The following is a 22,598-nucleotide window of genomic DNA, read 5'->3' on the forward strand; positions in this document are numbered from 1 at the left end:
TCAGTAATTAATGGATTTGCTAATTTGGGAATTCGATTATTTATGGGCGACACTGTGATTAATTAACGATTCATAGATTTATCATAATACCCTTTGCAATTTGGGGAGTAATTTAACAATTTGCGGATTCGATACGGTGGGAATTTGGTAATTTATAGATTTGTTCATTTGAAAATTTGATAATTTAAATACACCATAATATTAATAATTAACAATTTGCGAAGTTAATGTAGCACTTTCCGATGCACTGAAATTAGATTATTAAATTTGGAAATACGATGATCTAGAACTTTATTATTAAAAGATTGCGAATATCAGTGAATATATTTCAGTGAAATTATTCAAATCGTCTGTAACAATACAAAATTTCCCACTTATCGGTATTTCCTGTATTATTTATTATTAATGATCATAAAAGATGATTTATACGAAACCTGTGATTATTGTTTTACTTTTTCTCTTCTCTCTTATACGCGTCAGTCAATACAAATGTATGTACCAAACATTTCGATTGATCGAGATCGACATCGCGAATCATTGATCATTTTCCACGATCAAGATCCAACATCGCCAACAGTCAGTCGTAAGGATCGTTATAAGTAGTATTATGCATTCACAACCATATATCGTTACAAACATTCTGCTCAACACAGACTCAGTAAATACTCATGCTTTCTCTTCGATGGAATTTCTTACCTGTCGTTGGTTCGAGATTCGATTAGCCGCATCGAAGAAAAAAGATCGTTCGATCGAACGATAATTCGTTAACGATTCTATCATGCAAAAGTCGACTACACTCCAACCAAAACTGAACCATTCGTCTAAATAACTTTGCTAACGAGTAATCTCGAACTTGGTACTTGGTTGCACGGGTTGCTCGGCGATAGTTACGCTATTTCAATCGATGTAGTAATAAACAAATTAATTTGCATTCTGAAGCAATTATACAGGGTATCTTGAATTTTTTTAGTCCAACTTTTTATTATATGCATTATCGGTGCCAAACTGTATGAGAATAATCTACAGGTGAAGACAAAATGACGTTTTTTTTTTGCTGCAAATATTGTGTTACAAAGTTAGAAGCAAATATCGATCGTAGCCTGAAACATGTACACGTATAGCAATGTATTCTGTATTATAGAATAATAGGAAGGTTGATTATATTTATTTTCTATATATTGCATAGTCGTGATTGATTTATAATTAACAATTAAAGCTTAAATTGTCATATCAGACTTCATGCAGCAGTCAGCATATAAACGTAAATATTTTGACAATAAGTACAAGTATTTTCAATAATTTGCAAGTATTTTACAAATACAAATATTACGATATAAATATCTTAAACAGTAGAATCAATATACTTCGATTACATAAAACGTCATAGTACAATCGATAGACTCGTATTGCACAAACTATGCTTTACAAATATTTGTTTCTCCAAAAATTCAGGTAAATAGACTTTCACTATATACCATCTATCTCTTTAAAATTTTCACCTGTAAATTATATTCAAACAATTTAGCCAAAAAGACAATGTATAAAAATCATTCTGTACATCCTTCGAATCATTTCCTCATTTTTTCCTTTCTTTTATAAGCGATCGAAAAATCGTCATGCTCGTGCCACAATCATACTAGAGTTTCGGTCGAACGGAAACAGAATGATGGATGGCAACGCGATATTTTTAAAACGTTATTATCTCTGGTTTTGCTTGGATGGCCACGGTGCTTTGAAGACTCGGTCGCGATTTATGGCCTGGGACGAGCTAAGCGATATATCGGCCAGAGATGAGAAAGTTGGCCGTCTTTTATCCGGCCTCGGGATTACCAAGAATATCCGAGGACGTTTGATAGCAACGATTGATAATACGAGAAATGTTATTACGATGTACACGCGAACCGGTGCATCAAAGGAAGCATCGTGGAAGCTTCGAATACACAACGTGTTCCATCTTATTGCCTAACGCGATCTTATCTCACTTCTGAAACGACTTCAACGTCGTGGATGCTTGCTGACTTCCAGATAAACTATTGTCGAATAATTAGTACCTTGAATTGTTGGAATAACGTTGGGTAATCAAATATCTGAATGATCGATAGTATGTTTGCAGTCGTTAAAGGATAGACGGCTAATGGCTTGGATAGTGTATGGAGGTTTATGATTATAGTAAGATACGATTGTTTGAGTCATCTAAACAATTGATAATTTCTGAATAGAATGTGGCATTTCTAAAAACTTTGATATTTAAAAGTTTAGTTATTCAATAATTTCTAGATTCGGCATTTTAAAATTTCATACATCTGTTAACTTGAGAATTTAGTATTTTAACACTTCAGCAATCCTTTGTTAATTTGAGGATTCGATAATCTATCATAATTCGGATAATTTGAGTATTATACAATTTATAACTTTAATTTGGTAGTTATTAGAAGTGCAACAGATTTATTAATATGGGAATTCGTTAAAGTCAATATACGATATCATGATTAATAGTCAATTCATAGACTTAATTCCCTTTAGATTCCAATATTACAAGCTTCCACGAAACTTTACGATATGATCCACATGTGGGTCGCTCAGAAACCATATTGATCAAATGCATAAGAGAATGACCATTATTATATACACTATTTTCTCAAATTTTCTTTGAAATTTTTAATTATTTATGCTATCTTCTTGTAATAAATAAATTTATAAAAATAAGATTTCTTTATCGAGAAGTTGGATATTAATTAAACCTGGATGATGTGAAGAAATTGATATTATATTAAAAAACGTAATTAACAATTTAACAAAAATTTGACTATTGAAAGACTGATACTTCCATCAGTATATGGTATTGGATGAAATAAATTTAAATACAAAAACCTTCGAATATACGGTGATCAACCAAGAGCCAGCAGCCAAAGAGAAAGGAAAGATTTCTACATCTTGCCGTGTAAATATCTCCTAGCAACCCGCTGATCGTTATACAAGGCATATTATACGTAAGTAGAAAGAAGACGAAGCGTTCAAGCGATAGAAAACACACATGATCATTTATCGTGTACAAAAAATATCCAGATGTACAATTATAATAAAACATGATACAACAAGGAATATGAGTTCTCGTCTTTTTTGTATTAAAAGCGTAAAATACAAAACAGATTTGTTAAGAACATCGAATGAGGAAATTACTTTAAATGGTAATAATACGTATACACACAAAAATTATCATATTAGGCCGGGCTTGTACGACTTTCTTTATGTAGCTTGCAACAGAAGCGCAATTAATAAAAATGGTAGAGAAAAGCTCGACAACGTAAAAATAGAAGATCAACAGAGAGAATTGATTAATGGATAATCCAGAGAGAAAAAACGCCAAAAGCTTACATACGATCGTTACAAAATCCCGCTGAAAAATCTTTCGGTTTCGGGGTGTGTTCGTTGTGTTACTGTGTGATCCTCTGCGTCTTTCGCGTGTTTCTATGCGTTTGTGTATGTATTATATATCATTTTATTCATGTATATGTGCGTGTATTCCGTATACGTGTGATTTTTTTTTCTTAGAAACTGTCTATCTTTAATTTATTACTTTGTATTTCTTTTTAGACTATGCTACATGGTCTAGGGGTAAATCACGATTCTCAGTTACGATTTGATCAAAAGACGAGCATGTATTTGGTTATATTTTGGTATCCTAGAAGAACTGAACAATTATTCAGCACATCACAAAAGTGTTAGAACACTTGCAGAAACCTTATGAATGTATTCTAATTAATATTACATATAAGGAGACAGGACTATCATAATCATACTGGTAAAATTTGAAACAAACCTGGAAATGTATATAGAAGTTAGAAAATATTTGCAAGTGTATATTCTGTAGAGACCATAAAAGTACTTAGACAGTCAATTATTCGTTAGATAAATAAACTTCAATATTTAGTGGCACCATATTTAACATTTATCATACGCTTAACATAGCTATTTTTTATTAATATATATTTGCAATAAACATTTTATAACTTCTCTATACGTTTCCAGATTGATTTCAAGTTTCACCAATATAATCATGATACCCGTACCTCGTTATAGTGGTAACAGAATTTCGAAATCCTTTGTATAGATATAAAAATTTACTATCGTATGGTAGAGCGTCATATACTTTCGTGAACCATTGTATGTACGTCATTATACGGTTATACGTAAAAGTACTGACAAGAGTACTCTAAACCATGTGTATCGTGTGGCCGTTTATTGATATCAGTGAATTTTGGAACAATCGATTTGACTGCGAGAGATCGATTTTCTTTGGGATTATTCTTTACGAGCTATCATTTCTATTTCGACACTGTTTCTTTCACATCGTTACATTAAGGGATGGTCGAAACACTTATAAGTAAGCACGGATAATTCTGCAACCCCGAAGCACAAATTTGATTAAAAGGTGCAGTTACAGAATAATAGTTAAAACAACTCATTATAGTACTTAATATAATACTTGATAATCTACACGATACATGACAATGATACATCAAATAGTTCGGAGAAAAAGATTGAACAGATAATATTGAATATGACATCCATAATTAAACGCTTGAAGTTTCACATTTGCAATATTTTCGATATGATGAGATATTTGATATTTTAACTAAATATTTGTTTACCCTATAGTTTTACTAAAGTTTTTCTCGATATTGTGAATTATTGCAAACATTTTATCCGCGAACGCAGAGTATTTTAATTACTATGAAATTAATAATTGAGGTCCTCCGCAACTGCACCTTGTATCCTTATAAAAAAAAAAAAAAAAATAAAGAAAGAGACAGAGGGAGAGAGAGAAAGAGAGAGAACAGAAAAACAGAGAAGCTGAAATGCAACAGATATAAACGAGATAAAACGTACAAACGTTCCCTGCAGGTTATTAGAAACGTTCGAAAATAACGAGGCTCTTTTAGCAAGCTCTCTTGATTCCTTTTGTTAGCCAGCCATTTCTCTATCTCATTTCATATTTGATCAGGCTTGAATAGCTCCGATATACAGTATCATCTAATTCGTGCCACAATATGTATACAGCACAATTGAGGCAGATCACAATCGATGAATGGATGTTCGAATTATTTCGATTAGATCGACCATCGATATTTTTGGTAAAAAAAAAAGAGGAAAAACAGGGGAAAAATTCGTTGGTCCACTAACTACAGAAAACACTCTCTAACTATTTGCATTATTCTCAACAAGTATTGATACCCAGATAAAGTCTCTACGATACTATGTGAAAAAAGGGGAAAGTGAGAAAAGGAATAACAACGACGAAAGATCGAGAGAAAAATTGGATGAAGTGAAAAAAATGAAAAATCGATCGTTTTACGTTGTAACGTAGGATCAATATTTGTTAGGAATAATTCATCTAAAACTATCAACTACCTAATCAGGATATATTATGTGTATATATATATATATAATATGTGAGTGTATATATATATACAATACAATAATTTTATGAAACATTGATTATGAAAATATCTTTCATCTTTTTTTGCGCTTCATTCATACTTCGTACTATTGGTAAAAAAATGTATATTTTACAGAAATGTTTGTATACTCGTAAGGATATGCTAAGCTCAAAAAGAAAAAAGGTAACAAAAACAAGTATCTCTGAAAGCTACGGTTTTATACTTTGATGCAAATCGATTCTCCTACCAAGAGATCGTACGTGAATACATAATTATCACTGATCATTATCGTTATCCTTATTATTATTGTTATTATTATTATTTACAGTATCGCTTTTTCATTGCAAAATACTTTACTGTGAACATGCAGACGCTCCCTCAAGGTTCATCGTCGAGAAATATTTCACGCCGCAGAGGACGGGAGCAAGTCGATCGACATTTCTCGTTTTCTTTCTACGATTATACCGAGGCAAACGAATGCTTCCAAAAATCTGGAAACAAGATTTCATCACCGATTACTCTCTCTCTCTCTCTCTCTCTGTCTAACATGACTAACTTAAACTATGAAAAAATTGAATTTAACTCTTTTTCCTTCCTTTTATTTTCTTTTTTTTTTTAACTTTCTTTAATGTCGATCGACTTCGCTCTAACTTCCTTGATAAATCGTGGGGTTGCAGTTGGTCGAATTTTCTTCTTGTATGGTTCTTGTATGTGAATTGATTGTGATTCATGTACATGTATGTGTTCGTGTGTGTATGTACGTGTACAAGGTGGACACACAAGTGTACGTGTTAAGATCGTGGAGGTCGATGGCGGAACATCGAGAACAAAATGGGTTTGATTGTATAGAAAAAAATTCTGTGCAAGAAAAAATATCAGACGTGTTTCTTATTTGCGTTTGGTGAATCTTTAATCATTAGTGTGTAAAAAAAACGTGTGTAAATCGAAACCTGCGTTTGTATTAAAGAAAACAACAAAAGAGAAAAGGGAAAAGAAACGTCAGCCTGTGAGTAATTTTTCTGTGTGTATGTGTGTCAACTAACCTCGTCCTTGTCCAAGCCGAGCTACGGAAACGTTAAACTGAGGTTAAAATTCGTTCGTTTATGATTTCGTGATTTAATTTGTTGTATTTTATTCTTTTTTTCTGTTAAAAAAACAGAGTAGGAAAGCAACAGAAAAAAGGGACTATATTTTTTCATTTGATCTTTCCTTCTATTTTTTCGGGAAAGAATTACTGAGACAATGGGAATTAATTTAATCGATACATTCGTAAAAAAATTCACATTTTCTCTCTTCGAAGATCTTGGAAAAAGAAAAATTGTTCGACGTATTTTATTCGATTTTTGCCGAGACATAAAACTTTCTCCTAGATTTATTTCAACTTACGCAAAGTGCTCGTGAAATAAACTCTCCTGCACGCGCAATTAAAATTACACTGCCCTACATTTGCTCCTCCACCAAGAAACACAGGGAAGAAAGGGGTCATATAGATTACTCGCAGGTGCATCATTATTTTCTACATTTCTCTCTTTTTTTTAACGTGCTCGATTTTTCGTTTTGAATCGTTTCCTCTTTTTCTTTCTAAAGAGCACCATGGGAAACAAAATGAAAAAAGAAAGATTATCTTGCGTATAGGCATATGCTAATATCCTGTCACGGAGGAGAGGCAAAGAAAAGACACGAGAAATCATGAGGAAACCAGAACAGAACGGCTCGAACGTAAAACGATAAAAAATTGAATTGAGAAAAACTGAAACGGTGGAAAATAAAAGAAAATAATAAGACACGGGACAAAGAATACAGAAGAGAAATCTTGACAAGGAACTGACAATAAAAATCTAACATTTCGACAATCAGAGCAGAAATCTTCACAGCGAGAGAACTAAACTTACTTACACATGTATAGATCAAGTGTGTATGCATACGTGTGTGTACAGGTACAAACTCAATTAAATGCTATTATTACAAATTTATCTTTTTCTTTCTTATATTTTTCTTATATTACAAAAAAAGGAAAAAAGTATTTCCATGTTAAAACGCGAATGCCAATTTGTATCTTTCTTTAAAAGTTCAAATGAATTCGAATTTGATTGAGACATATATTTTTCTGTTCGAGCAAACTTTCTTTCTTTTTTTTTCTTTTTTATTTTCTCGATTCTTTCTCGATATTGTTTGATCTATATAACGTACGTGTACCATATGTGAAACTTGTGTGGAGTCGTTCCAGACAACGAGAATCCGTTAAAGTTCCTTCTCGTTTGCCGGTACGTACATTGTGTGCACATTTAATATACGTCGAATCGACTAACTTTCGACAAAGAAAAAAGAGAAATCATTCAACACCGAGAAACGTCGAAAAAAGGGAAAACGAACTAAGCACCAATCCGGTAAGACACACCTATGGGCACTTAACTTGGGCTCGGCATGTCATCCTAATCATATTTACGAGCTAACATCGACATTCTAGAAACTTCAGCCGAAAACCTGATCTTAACGTCAAATCACTTTTGTTTAAAATTTAACATTCTTGTTTGGAAAAATTAATTTCAATCGACGTTTCACATCTTGAGAACGCTCCAACGTCAAACAATATCCGAATGAATCATTTTCTGAGTTTTTCTGTGAATCTTATTACCATTCTTTCTTTCTAATTCTGCTACCACATAATTATCGTCAAACGTTTCATCAAAATTTGTCTTAGGTAACTGGGAAATTCTCTGAAACAGAAGTGCAATTACTTCGATATAATTGGAATTTTTTCAATCACGAGGTTAATGAAATTTCTTAGGGGGGATGGTCGATTGATAGGAAGTGATTTGACGATGATCAGATTCAGCCTGGAAAGAAGATTCTCAGAAAACGTGGAGCGTGCGACGAAACTTACCTCGTCAGTGTGAGAGCCAACGAGAAAAAGGTCGAAGGGTATAGCGGCCACTAGGTCGATGATGAACCAACCCTTCAGGTAATGGACGGCTATCTTTGCAGGATGGGACACCACTTCATCGTTGCTATTCACGAAAGTCGTGCGAAAATTTATGATGATGTCCACTATGAAAGTGACGTCGACTGAAACATCAAACATTTTGTCAAGAATAATAATTCGATTTACAAAACAATAGTAAATATTCTATCGCTTGATCTCGAGTCGGTAAAAATATTCTTCGAAAGTAAATGGACAAGAAACAAAGCAAAAGTTGAAAGATATAAAACTTCGTATTATTTTGCTCAAATTTTCGATGATAATTTTTCACAAAATCTAGTTCAAGGATCAACGTTTTTTCCCATATTTTTATTGATATAGTAAAATATGCTAGAACGAATGTGTGTTACAACGAGGAATTTTTATTCATAAAATTTAAATGCTATAATAATCGCGGTTTATTTAATTTACACTCATTAAATGAAATTTAGTATATAAATCAACTAGAAAAGATTTGATATTATTTTTATTATGCTAACGTTATTCGCTGCTAATCCGTGGATCTGAAGCGAGTTATTATTCCTAAACGCATATATACACAGCAAATGCTGTAACAAAGTTCTACAATCGACCACATTCGTTGTAATAAATTCTACCATACTGTTCAAAAGTTACTACTCTCGCAGTGTTTCTATCTTTGAGATTATTAGGAAAACATCTACGTATTCCGTAAACTCTGACCTTTTCTGAGTATAACACAAACGCTATGAACTTTCTAGGCGCGCAGTGAAATAGGACTCTATTGGTCAGACAACGTGAATTCCGGCTTGTGTTAGGCCATGGCTACAATGGTTACGTATTCGAACGAACTGGCATTCTGACGAATGAAACATCTAAAGACTGCAATGCATACACTCATAAAAAATCTATATATATATTTGATTAACTTTGGCATATGGAGTTCGTCAGAATGTCAATTCGTATCGAGTACGCATTCATTGTAACTGTAGCCTTACTTGTCCAATATCGATCATTGATTCCGTGTCTCACCTATGAAGTCTATGATGACGATGGGATCGTCACTGTACTTTTTGTTCTTCCTGCTGTTGTAATCCGGATCCGACAGGACGAAGGCGGCGACGTACGGTGTAAATATAGCGGTATACAATACGAGCAGCAATATCACCCAGTCCCACACCGCTTTAAAGGGTGAATAGTGTAATATGGTCCACTTGCCGATCCTAGGTGACTGTAATTTGTACTCTGGGAGGATATCGTTTCCAAGGGACAGCACCTGGAGCACATATTAACATATTGGGGAAGAATATATTCATCATTCGTTCCTCTTTTTCTTCACTTTCTTCTTAATGAAAAGAAACGGTCAATTTTCGTAGATCTGAGTTTTTCACCTCCTAATTTTCACTTGGAAAGTTATTCCTATGTTTCTTGTTGTTTTCTTAATTAAATAACTCACATGAATATTAAACAATAGAGGAGATTTAATTTCTAGAAATTATTGAATTAAGAAAACAAGAATAATTCAAGATGTAGGAGAAGAAATAGAAAATAATTTTTCTCTGGAATAAGAAAAACGAAAACTCGATACATTTTTATTTCTGTTCGATCCTCTTTCCTCGATCGTTCGATTATTTTTATTATTATAAGTCGAAAGGAAGTGCGGAGATTATTATTATTAGTTTTTAACATCGGTTCTTCTTAATTTACGATGTTTCGGCAGACTTTGCGCGAATTTGTTTTTGAAATGAAAATATCTTCGCCGAAAAACAGATTGGAAAAAGAAGAACATGTGCCGATCGTTGGTTTATCAAACAATTGATAAAAATTCGATGGAGAAGGACATGGCAATGTTATATGTTATGTTTATAGGAGTTGAGAAAAACAAAATGTCCCGTGTTTGTTTCAATACCGCGTTATTTTCCATGCTGAATGGCCGAGCGAACAATATCAGAAACACCTTTGCCTTGTTCTATATTTTCAACTTTCCTTCCTTTCTGTCGAATAGCAATACGGTCAGAAACGCGAAAAATAAACCACCCACGCTCGCTCTTTTCTATCACTTAGCGCCGTATCATTTTCCTTTTATTCAACAGAGTGGAAAGGAAGATTTGTTTCTACCCCGCAGTCCGACTCATTTAAGCGTCGTCGCGTTTTAACCTCGTTTCTCGACACGAAATCCATTAACAGAGAGCGTTCACGTACGAAAAATTTCGAATGCTTTGCTCGTTAGTAACGCGTTTCTCGAAAAAATGGTCAGAAAAAACGTAGGAATTCTATCGTATTAATTGATCTTTTCGTATGGACCACGATTCGAAGTGGTGACGATTAATCCCGTCGTTTATCGTGAGAGTTGAGCTCAAATCCCGACGAAATCTGATTCAGCCGGCAGAGTAATCGCTTTAATAAAACCGAACGATTGAAAAAGTGGAAAATTTACGGCAAAGGCGAAACGAAGTTCTGATAAGGGATCATCTGCTACTGTTCGTCGGGGAAAGTTTCTGATCGCCGAAAAAGAAAAAGAAAAGAGATGAATGAGAAGAACCGTGATATGGAACACGCGGAGGACAGCTAACCTGCCTGGCACAGTAGCGTTTCGAGTTGCTAATTGGACTCTCTGCCATTTAAGCCGGCCTTTGTGGAGGTTCTACAACGAAACCACGGCCACCGATCGACCATAAGTAAACACTTGGCACACACTATGCTTCCCACTGACACACACCTGGCACACGTGCCCTTTCACCAGCGACCGGCGGAACTTATTACGCGAACCACAGGTAAATAAATTCACTCGTCGATGATCCACATTTCCTCCTATTGCTTCTGTGTGCGTGTCCTTATATAAGAAACAAATATCCAGCCTCTTATTCCGCGCTATGGAACAAGAAAGAGATATATATATGGGAAATCCTTTCTGGATTGGTTCGTGTGCTTCCTGTTCTTCCGTATAGGTATCACGCCCTCGAGATCCTCGTCACCATCACGTTTTATCGAGCGCTTCCACGAGTTGAGCCGAGTCGGAAAAGCGGCGGTAAAACGACTGTCGATCCCAGTGAAAGCTCGACGACTCGAGGAACCGGGGATATCGATCCACTGGACGGAACGTTGCCCCAAATACCGGAATATCAGTTGTTTACAACGCGGAGAGGAAGAACCGGAAGAGTCCTAGTCGAGTGCTAGCCTCACACTGATGCAATGCGGACCGCGAAGGGTGGCGGCGTTCGATTGGCGAAGGGGAGGACGACGAAGAGAGCAAGAGAGAGTAAGAGAGAGAGAGAGAGAGAGAGAGAGAGAGAGAGAGAGAGAGAGAGAGAGAGAGAGAGAGAGAGAGAGAGAGAGAGAGAGAGAGAGAGAGAGAGAGAGAGAGAGAGAGAGAGAGAGAGAGAGAGAGAGAGAGAGAGAGAGAGAGAGAGAGAGAGAGAGAGAGAGAGAGAGAGAGAGAGAGAGAGAGAGAGAGAGAGAGAGAGAGAGAGAGAGAGAGAGAGAGAGAGAGAGAGAGAGAGAGAGAGAGAGAGAGAGAGAGAGAGAGAGAGAGAGAGAGAGAGAGAGAGAGAGAGAGAGAGAGAGAGAGAGAGAGAGAGAGAGAGAGAGAGAGAGAGAGAGAGAGAGAGAGAGAGAGAGAGAGAGAGAGAGAGAGAGAGAGAGAGAGAGAGAGAGAGAGAGAGAGAGAGAGAGAGAGAGAGAGAGAGAGAGAGAGAGAGAGAGAGAGAGAGAGAGAGAGAGAGAGAGAGAGAGAGAGAGAGAGAGAGAGAGAGAGAGAGAGAGAGAGAGAGAGAGAGAGAGAGAGAGAGAGAGAGAGAGAGAGAGAGAGAGAGAGAGAGAGAGAGAGAGAGAGAGAGAGAGAGAGAAGTAAATGTGAGCGTGTACACAAGTATGAGTGTACGTTGTATGTGCATGTACGTACAGAGAGAGTACCCTTGTACGTGTATGTAGAGGAGCCGTATTGGTTAGGGCAACCCCGTCGTCACACCCTACGCCGGCCACGTTTCGAAGTATCCAACCTTAGCAGGGTTAGCCTTATTACCTTAATAGCGGCTGTCTTCACGACCTCAGCTAGGCCAATAACAAGTCTTCCGCAGGCATACCGTGCACCTTTCTAATCGGAACTAATCACCAGGCTGCTGATGATCAACCGTTGCCTCGCTTTCCTCTCCGGCTCGTTTCCCGCTTGTCTAATGGCGCTGATGGCGCTCCGCTCCGTTCCATTTATTTTTCCATGCTGCCGGGCGCAACCGTTTATTCCGCCACGTTTGTTTGTACTTCCTTGTCGACTATTCGCCACACGCCACCGTAGCCCATCTGTTTACCTGGCCGATCAGGGATCTGTTGCTCGAACACCACGTGAATCTCTGCTCTGCTGCTTCTCGAGATGACGTTTTCAGTAGATGATATTGTTAATAAACGTCCGCGTATTTTATTCTTCCTTTCCATTTCCACGATTCTTGAAACTTTAAGAAACTCTCAAGAATTGGCACGATACGCAGTTCATTTCCAACACCAGTGGATAGATTTGGAACGTCGACGTTTCTAATCGGAAACAGTTGTCGGAGATTCGCGACACAGACTGCCGTAACGATTAACGAGCACAGAATTTAACGAGTATTCGATATTTTCTGTATTAATCGCTGCAGTAATTCCTTTCGAAGACCACCGATAAAAAAAGCCGATGCTTTAATTAGAAAAAGATCTAGAAGATTCACGTACCGTTTGATTAATACCAAGAATCGGTTAAAACTCGAACCAAAGATCGTAAAACTAACCAGTTTTAATGAAATTTTATAATCGAAAACGTTTCAATTAGGAAACATTCTGGAGGATCCACGCCTTGTCGGATTAATAGGTAAGACTGATATACCGGCTAAAGATCGAGCCCGAGATTACAAATTTAACAAGTTCCAAAGGGATTGCATAACTTTAAAATATAATTTTATAACCTGATCTAATAATTTCTCTAAAATACAAATATTGATCTCTTTCAAGATAATCGACCTTTTAATTCGAACAAATTCTAAAAGATCCACGTATCGTCCGATTAATACGTCAAACTGTTGTATCGATTAACGATGGTGTCCAGAATTATAAATAAACGATCGTTCCCAGCAGAAGCCTGACGTAAAACGTTTCAAGCCGATAACCGACCGCGGTCCGTCTGAAAGTTGTCTGGATTTAGTTGGAGACCTAAATATCTCTATGTCGCGGACAGGACATTTCATTGATTTCTTATTACGAGTCGCGAGGTCTGTCTAGAGTCGGCCAAGCATGGCGCGAAGGGATGAAAAACGAGGAGAGGAGGTACAGAGAGAAGCGGATCGTCGTTCGTCACGGACGACCAGGGAAAATGTAAATCCGGATGGATTATCTTTTATTCATGTTACCTGCTCTAGCCAGGTGAACCGGCTTATGTGTTTCTTTAGAACCTGTGTGTAATTCTACACGCGCGATGCCTGGGTGCGAGGTCGTGACCCGACAGCCTCGTTTCAATGACCCTTCGTCATTAGGTCGTTCAAGAATGTTCGTTATTTCTAACGAGGCACAAATTAATGCGTGGACAAGCTTCTGGCTAGGAAATAACGAGGAAACGCCCATGGACTTCGTCCAAGGAACGAATTTTCGCGCAATCAGCTTCTCTTAGAGGATGTATGGAGTTACATCTCGAAATTGCACCTGTTTTTCGGGACGTGCATCTCGAAGATAGTATCGAGAGCTATAAATATTGGATGGTGTTGCTTGAGATACGATGTGGGCTACCGTAAATTGAAGCGATGAGTCCCTTATAGTCGTGGTCAAAAGAAAGTTCCAAATTGAAATTTGCATATGACTACTTGTAACTTTGTATTAGATACTTTTCATCGTGTTAGTAACGATGTTTATTCAGTATCCTTATAGAATAGAATTTCGTTTTCTAAAATTATAATAAAATTACGATAAAATATCCCTCTAAACCTTGTTACGTCCGTCACTGAATTTTTATGCCTGTGAATTCTTGAAATGCTATATAAAAATTCCAGGTTAAAATTGTATTTAGGTTTTTTAGAGCTTTGACAGGAAAAAGATTGTTTCATTTATAAGCAGGACTGAAGGTATTAATTATAATACTATTCCAATAAATTGAAAAGCTAGGTAGTGAAATTGTAATGGAGGCACAAATTTTTATTTCAATATCCAATGAAAAATATATCGACTTTGATATTGGAAGTACTCTCTACCCTAACTGAAATCTTAATCAAAGTTTTATACCCTTATATTTATCAATCTATTATCTATTATTTTGCCGAATCAATTTCTCCGTTTATTACACCTGTAAATTGGCTTAGCATCGTTTCGTTGATTCGTCCAAACATTCGAAATGTGTCTATTTCAATTCGTGACTGATTTTATGACTCAGATACATCGTGGTTCGGACCTTCGGAAGAATGTCCAACGCCTATCGGGGATTTTCTCAGCGAAGAATTAGGTGATACAAAAGAATAAGAACTATTAGAATCAGACCTTGTTCCACGACTGTTTCTCAGATTGGTCGCGCGTCCACTCGTTATCTTAAAAGCGACCATCTCGTTGATTTCTCGACGGAGAAAAAGCGTCTGAGAAAGGACGAATCCCGTGAGTGTTCGTTAAGATTTCTTCGAGCTGGTACAATCAATTAGGTCAGAAACTAACGTGCCAAAGTTTCGATGATCAAGGCTCGCGACCAATTTAGAAGATTATTATACTTCGCTGGAATCGAACTTGGCTTCGAATCGATGGATCCTTAGTTCATTACTATATTTAGGCATGGTTTGCTGCCCTACTTCGATACACGAAGGGCCGAATATCTAGGTAACACGAAAGTGAACAACTAATTCAGGGAACCAAATATATTTTCCCTTTTATTGCCTCGAAATTCTGCAAAAATAATCGAAGGTTTTCTTCATCGCTAGTAATAAATTTTCGTCTTGAAAACTTATTTGCACGAAGGGTTGAATATTTATGTAGCACGAAAATTACAGATTAAATCAATCTTTATAACTATATCTTTGGAATTCGGTAAAAATAATGGGAGATTTTCTTGGTACTAAGTATCCCAAAAATTTCAAGAACGTCACTTTGCTTTCAGAGAGGCCACATATTTCCGAATGCAATCAGTGAAATTCCACGCGAAGCAGACAGCTCGACATACAGCTTCGTAATTAGAGCATATGGTGCACCAGATGCTGCCTCATACACGGAGAAGTCCAACAAGTTCTCTTACCAAGAATCTGTATACAGCAGATGAATCCCAGTATTCAAATCGACTCAGATTACGTCACGTCTCTCTCATATATAAATTTAATTAGTAATTAGAGCGCAATTGGCATCTCGACGAATATACACTGCCGATCATAAGTATTAGGACGCATACTGACATTTAGTATAAATTGACTGCCACCCACTGTTTTTATTTCCTAGTTATTTTATTACAAATCAGTTATTTTATTCATGACGTATGTAAAATATTAAAGTGGTAAACACTCAAATGTTAAAATAGTAAGCGCCAAATATTAAAATACTAAAATAGTAGACATATATAAAATAATAAATAGTGAACTCACATACGTAAAATAGTTCAATATTAAATATAGTAAAATTTGTTAGAATTGTCTAATAAATATGATAATATATATTCGAATATTTATAGCCTGCATTATGCATATCGAGAAAATCCGGATCAATTAGAGTTGCGGGAGATAACTTGAAATTATTGAACGTGAGCAGTGGAGATGAAGAAGAGCACGTTACGTGGCGTTGGTTAGGTCACGCTGTGACCTGGAATCACCGAAAGCTAACTGCCTAATATAATAGTTGCATAGTAGCGTTTAACGAACAGACCAAGGGAAAAAGTTCAAACAGTTTCGCGTAGCAGCTCGCCCAATGGTAATTAAATTCCACTGCCATGTCTAACAGGATTCTCAGCTACCGACAGAACTTTCTTGGAATTTACAGTCGTAAGGTCTATGCTATTGAGAGTTCATCTTACTTCGCTTCCAGGAAGGTTAACTGAAAATATTAGATTGATCAGGAAGTTCTGTCGCTTGTGTTCTTTGAAAGGAAAGAGAGCAATTGTTTTAAGTGAAATTTATATTAATTGATCTTAGTCGTGACTGTCTTTTAAATGTTTGATAATTCATTTATTTCGTCGTATTTTTATTCTTGAAATATTCCTTCAGTGATTCTACAACCTAATGTAAGCTATACATCTTCTCTCTGTCAAAAGTTATTAATAAATTGAAAAAGAATTGTGTAAGGGTTGAGACCAATCTATTTTTCAATTCACGCAAAGGATCTGTTGGAAATTTTGTTATCTAAAATACATTTTATTATAAAGCAATTTATTTACCAAATTTCCAATGGCAGACTATTTTTGCAGCAATATTGCACTTTTATGTCAAACACTTTCAATTTGATGAAACTTCCAAGTAATGTGAATATAAAAAAAAATTTGGTGAAAATTTCTCAATGAACTTTAAAGAAAATGGATTTTAAAGTTTTTTTTATCATAAATATTGTGTTTTATAACGCCATTCTTGTTTATGAAATAATTCGCTATATTATTCGTCGTTGGTATTTCGGATCTTATTTAGTCCTCGCTCGATGTTGGGAGAACGGAATGTCGCGAGAGCTGCTAATATGTGATCAGCCGACAAATTCCCGTACAACTTCATTCCTAGAAGTAATGCGGAAATGACCTGTTTTCCGCTAATAAATACGGAGGCTATCTCCTTTGAGCACACTCTCCAAAATTGTAAAGCGTTCGCTACACCAGGAATTCAACCTGAACATTCTTCGCGAATAACTATGATATACCAAAAACAATCGCATCTATCAATTGATCAATTTATCAATTGATGAAGATCTGAAGCTAAAATTAAAAACCAACTTCTCCCTTACTTTCCATAATTCTCCGAACTAACAATTGCAAAAATCTACAAAAGTTGATCTGTTCAAGCAACAGTAATCTGTAATAGCAAAATAATAACAATTAACAATGGATCCGATGTGGTTAATAAAAGTTTCTAAAATTCTGCTCAAATGGAAAAATACAGATAAGAGTTGTCACTATGGACAATCAAACGATACTAATCATGAAGCCATAATTTAACAAAGTATTAAGGAATATCAAGAAATATCCTTAATAAAAGTTCCTAAGAAAGATATGTCATTTATTCTTATTTTGTTTCCAGCTTTCCCCCCGGTTAAGTAAAGAAAAATCCAAGAAAGAGAAGAAATAATAACATAGTGATAAAACATCTCTGGAAGAAGGGATACGAAGGTTCATCAAGCCTTTATCGACACGTGGTCGAGTTACTTGGAAATCAGGTCGCGTCAACGACAGAGCACAGCTTGCGTTCTCGTATTGGGATATAATGCCACCTCTGTGGAAAGGAAACTGCTGTCAGAGTGTGAAAGTTAAAATCCCTCCGCTTGCCAGTGGGCACGTTTGTTCACGTTGTAAATAACAGGTCTGTTTAATGAAAGCTCCACCACTAAGAATGGCGGCTGTGGTCGATTTAACGCACCCTGTATTTCGGCTTGAATACACAAATGCTTGTGCATCTATCTCGAAGTATGGTATCCCATATTAGTGGTTGTATGAGAATGCACGTGTACATATGATGGTTTGATTTACGTCTATGACAATGTAACAAGTCTTGCTACGACAATCGAACAGCAAATTTTGCAATATCAGAAAGTACTGTGTTTCAGGTTGGCCCGTCTTGAAATTCATAAATCTTAACTTTTAAAATTTTTTGAATTTTGATAAAAATAATTCACGAGAAAGACAGAAGAGGGAATTTTTTAAATGTTATAAGGCGGAAATATGTTATATCTTTGCAAATTTATTTTTGAGGAAGAGAGGGATTTGTTAAATTTAAAAAAAGGGAGCATTTGTTAAATTTTCAAAGAGAAAATTTGCAAAATTTCCGAGGAAGAAGAAATTTGTTCAATTATTATAGAAACGCAATATTGTTACTTACGAATTAGATTAGAATTAATACGACAAGAATTGGAAACGAACGTCGATTACACATTAATGGTTGTGCAAATGCATGCAGACGTACGACACGTTGATTTACATCTACGACAATATAACGTGCCGTGTCACGAGAATTGAGAGCGAAATTCTATAACGTCATAAATCACTACCTTCGAAGGTAATCCATTTTAAAATGAATCTCGGTGACTGGTGAACTCTTTTCGCATTTTAACGTAAAAATGCAGAAAGAAGAGGTAATTCGTAAGATTTTAGAAAAATGTACAATACCTTTATTTAAAAATTCAGATTGAAAAAGAATTAAAAAGTTAGAGTATAATTAATACGAAGAATACTAATGAAAATTGATTACATAATCGGTTACGTACTAATGATACGAAATCATAAAATCCTCTGGAATTTTTATCAAAAGAATCGAGGAGGAAACACGAAATAGAGGAAGTGGGACGTGTTAAATCGAAGAAATACGAGACGGTTACTTAACGAACTAGCCTAGGATTAGTATCACGAGTAATAACGAAAATTGGATACGAACGTCGAACACGGTCGACAGGGTCGATCCGAACTTCTGCTTCTTGCCTTTCGCGAAGTACGAGCGCATCATGGTTGCCGAGAATTTCATAAAAAATTCCACAGTCATTCTCAGTTGGCGCTCTCACAGTTCGCGTTTCACCGCGGCGCCAGCCAACTCAAGCACTCGGCGTATTTCAAACTCGAAAGTGAAAATAAGCAAGAAACCACCTGTTCCACACTCTTCCACTCTTACGCTCTTCACAGGCACCTTCTCTCTTCTTTCACTTTTCAACAACTGTCACACATAGTCATTAACAAACTGTACGAGAAACCAAAACTAACACGTTCAATTAACAACATAGTTTTCAGAAATAATCATCCTCTTTGGTACCATCACTTCCGGTGTCTGCTTGGTATCTGGTTAGTGTCTGGGCCGAGGTGTGCGGCTCACCGATCGACCTTCCCCACCGATTCGTTTCCAACCGAGATCGGTTCATCGATACAACAAGATCGCCTGGCTTATCTCCATAGTACTTGTAAAGTCGAATCCAATTAGGCCGAAACCCTATCGCGATGTACGGCGAGGGATCTTCTTGTTCGACTGAAGTTGACAAGCCGCGTCATTCATCGTTAAAAAGGTCCTCAGGGAGGTGGTGGCGAATACCTCGGTTTAGGTTAGGTTGGCGAGAACCTCTTAAATCGCCGGATCCATATCGAACGTTGCTGAATCTTCGGGACAAAAGACTCGAAAGTCCCAATGGAGCCAACACCGGGAAAACTTTGATGGAAGTTCAATGGAATCTCGATTCGATTGTGACTGGTGATAGACACGATCCTTTTTCGAACCTAGGAAATTGTAGAAGATCGATAGGAGGCTGAAAGAAAGGGAAGCTTCAAATTCGCTCGACAAAAGAATCTGTCGGGTATTCTACTAGAAAGGAGGCAGGAAGTTGATGAAATTGAGTCTGTGTTCGGAAACGTGGCCAATTCGAAGCACGCTTGTAAGTTTTCGAAGAAAGTTGCAAGTTCTCTAGTGGTGGTTGACGAGATACTTGATTGTAGACGAGAATCAGTTGCTTCGGCTATTCAGTGAAACTTCCTGGAATTATTCGCACGGTTTGATAATTTGATTCTCCTTATTGTTGGTCTAGAAACTAAACGCGACCACTGTTCTGACATTTTCTTTGCGAAACTCTTTTCCTGAAAACGTTGTCCTTTGAACGAAGACTTATGGAATCACGCGCGCAAATTCGGTAAAACTTTTTCCCGCGAACTTTGACTCTTCAACGAAGACTTTTGGGACCACTCGCGCAAATTTGGTAATTTGATTCTCCTTATAATAGTGAACGCAATCAGGGTTCGTGCTTCGCTTCTTTTGACTCAAAAACTGCGTTTGAAAGGTTTGACTTTGACGAAGCTTCTCCACGAGATCTATCGACAAATAGTAAACGCGCAATTTTTGCGTTTTCTTCGGGTAGTTTTCCTTGTGAAATTTTTTCCGCGAGAACTTTAACTTTCGAAGAACTTCTCCGTGTGAAGTTTTTCAACCAGATCCATGGACAAATGATAAACATATAACCAATCACACGATTCTTGCATTTTCTGCAGGAAAACATTGACTTTCTCGAACTTCGTTGGACGAAATCTTCACGAAGTAAAGATTTGATGGAAAGTTTGGAACGAAACGAAGAAACAGCAACGCGAAGAACAAGAAGAGGAAACGATCGAGGAGAATTCCAGCGCGAAGATCTAATTTCGGCGGAGCTTGGAATCGACGGCCGCAGCCGTACGCTCGCGTACGCGCGTCAAAACTAAAGAGGCGAGAAGGCCCGTTTTCGAGCGTCGCGGAACCGAACGAACCGACGAGATGCTTTCAGAAAACATCTGCCTTGATCGCTTAAACCGAAACTAAATGTCACGACGGGGTGGGGTGCGCCACGGTTTTATTGTCCGACAATACGACGCCAGTTATTGCTACCACGACAGATTATTTTATATCGTTTCACGATTTTCAAGGGAAATATTGTTTTTTTATTTTGATCGTGGAACGACGCCGCGGATTTTATATGTTTTCCTGTTCGTTTCCTCTTTGATCGTTGGATGTATAACGGATCTGATGTTTGAAGATAATTATCTTTTGCCTGGGTATTTCCACCATGAAATGATGATAATAATAGTGTCTTTAATGGAGAAATAAATAGATGTTTGCAGATAATATATTTTTTATGGAGCAGGCGGGGTGGCGGTGATTGATATATTTAGTTTGTAGATGGATTAATTTGAAAAGATAAAAATTTGTCTCTTAAATTTTTGTAATGTATAATATAAAAAATATACATATACACAAGCTTCTCTATTAATAATTTCACCATTATTTTGGTCCTTAATAAATTAATAATGTATAACTACTAATTAAGAGGTGTTAATTAGCTACAGCAATTTAAAACTATGTTATGAGACAGGATTATAAATTTTCTATTTAATATGTATGATAATACGTGTACTTATTATGCGTATTAACTAGAAATTTCATAATTCTGTCTCATAATATGTATACTTATTAATCAGGAAGTTTATAATCCTGCTTCATCATACGTATTATAATACATACACTTATACGTATTAACTGGAAAGTTTATAGTCCTGTTTTATAACATTAATTCGTTTTTGAATGACATTTCTAGATACACGAAGTTCAAAGAAAGGGCGAAAAAATACAAAGAAAAGGAAAGAAGGTTAGAACGATGGCATTTAAATGCGAAGTTACAAAGTTGGAAAGTTCTTCTTTGTTCTCGTGTGACATAAGTCATGATGGACGTAAATTCGATATTCTCGCCGACAATCGTAGAAAGTATTTGCCCCAAAAAGCAAGGAGGAAAATGTGAAATGTCAGTTGGAACATAAGTCATCCAACTTAAATTCTTCCAGTTCGATGCAGAGCGTTAACGTAGCGACTGCCGGTGGACATTTCGCACCGTTTTTATGTTTCACGTGTGACAAACACAATTTAACCCAGTTGCTACAGCGCTATATTGCTATTGCGTGACAGCGATGACTCGCATTTAAATCGCGCTTAATTGCTATGCTTGGCTTGCCACCCCCTTTATTACGTAATCGATATTGCCTTTCAAATGTAAAATCTTAATCTACATCACGCTAATATTCCAATCACGATAATCATAACAGGACACAATAACTGCGACTATTTTGCATTTTACGATCGCATAAATTCCATACTAAATACATAACTGTGCAAAGATTTCAGATCACTACATATTGCATAAAAATCAAGATTAAAAGAAAATAAGGAACGTCTGCTGCCATAGAAAATTTATTTTCATCAAAAAACTACCTAGATGAAAGAAATTACTGCAGATATCGATAATAGTAATCATTCCTTGTCTTGTAACATGGAATTGTACTCGTAATAAGATTTACGATCATAATTTCATAGAGATACACTGTATTCTTAACGGAGTTTGATTTCTGACTGGAACTTCAATTTTCCCTGGACTGGAGATTAGCATATACAAATTCTATACATATAATATTGCAATATTCTATGGCTATGAAAGTTATAAATTACAAGAAATAAAATTTATTTAAGAAGCTACTAAAAATGTTGTAAGGTAAATGATTCATTTCAAACTGAAGCATCTGATATTGCTGCAGTTAAAAAATGATTTAAAATTTTTATTTG

At 36.3% G+C, this 22,598-nt stretch overlaps 1 protein-coding gene across 8 annotated transcripts in view; it reads right to left on the reverse strand.

Annotated features, from left to right (window-relative positions):
• The window catches only part of LOC100745445 (potassium voltage-gated channel subfamily H member 6), a 144,219-nt gene that overhangs the window by 15,098 nt on the left and 106,523 nt on the right, over window positions 1-22,598 (reverse strand). For 6 of the 8 annotated variants that reach the window (XM_024367886.2, XM_024367878.1, XM_024367885.2 and 3 more), the window contains 3 exons: window positions 9,412-9,655; window positions 8,326-8,507; window positions 6,485-6,505 (listed from right to left, as the gene is read on the reverse strand). In XM_024367886.2, coding sequence (XP_024223654.1) covers window positions 6,485-6,505; window positions 8,326-8,507; window positions 9,412-9,655 — 447 coding nt within the window. The remainder of the gene's footprint in view (window positions 1-6,484; window positions 6,506-8,325; window positions 8,508-9,411; window positions 9,656-22,598) is intronic. The other 2 variants (XM_024367865.2, XM_024367883.2) reach the window with 1 other exon arrangement.

This window comes from Bombus impatiens, unplaced genomic scaffold (assembly GCF_000188095.3).
Source record: "Bombus impatiens unplaced genomic scaffold, BIMP_2.2 scf_0027, whole genome shotgun sequence".
NCBI lineage: Eukaryota > Metazoa > Arthropoda > Insecta > Hymenoptera > Apidae > Bombus > Bombus impatiens.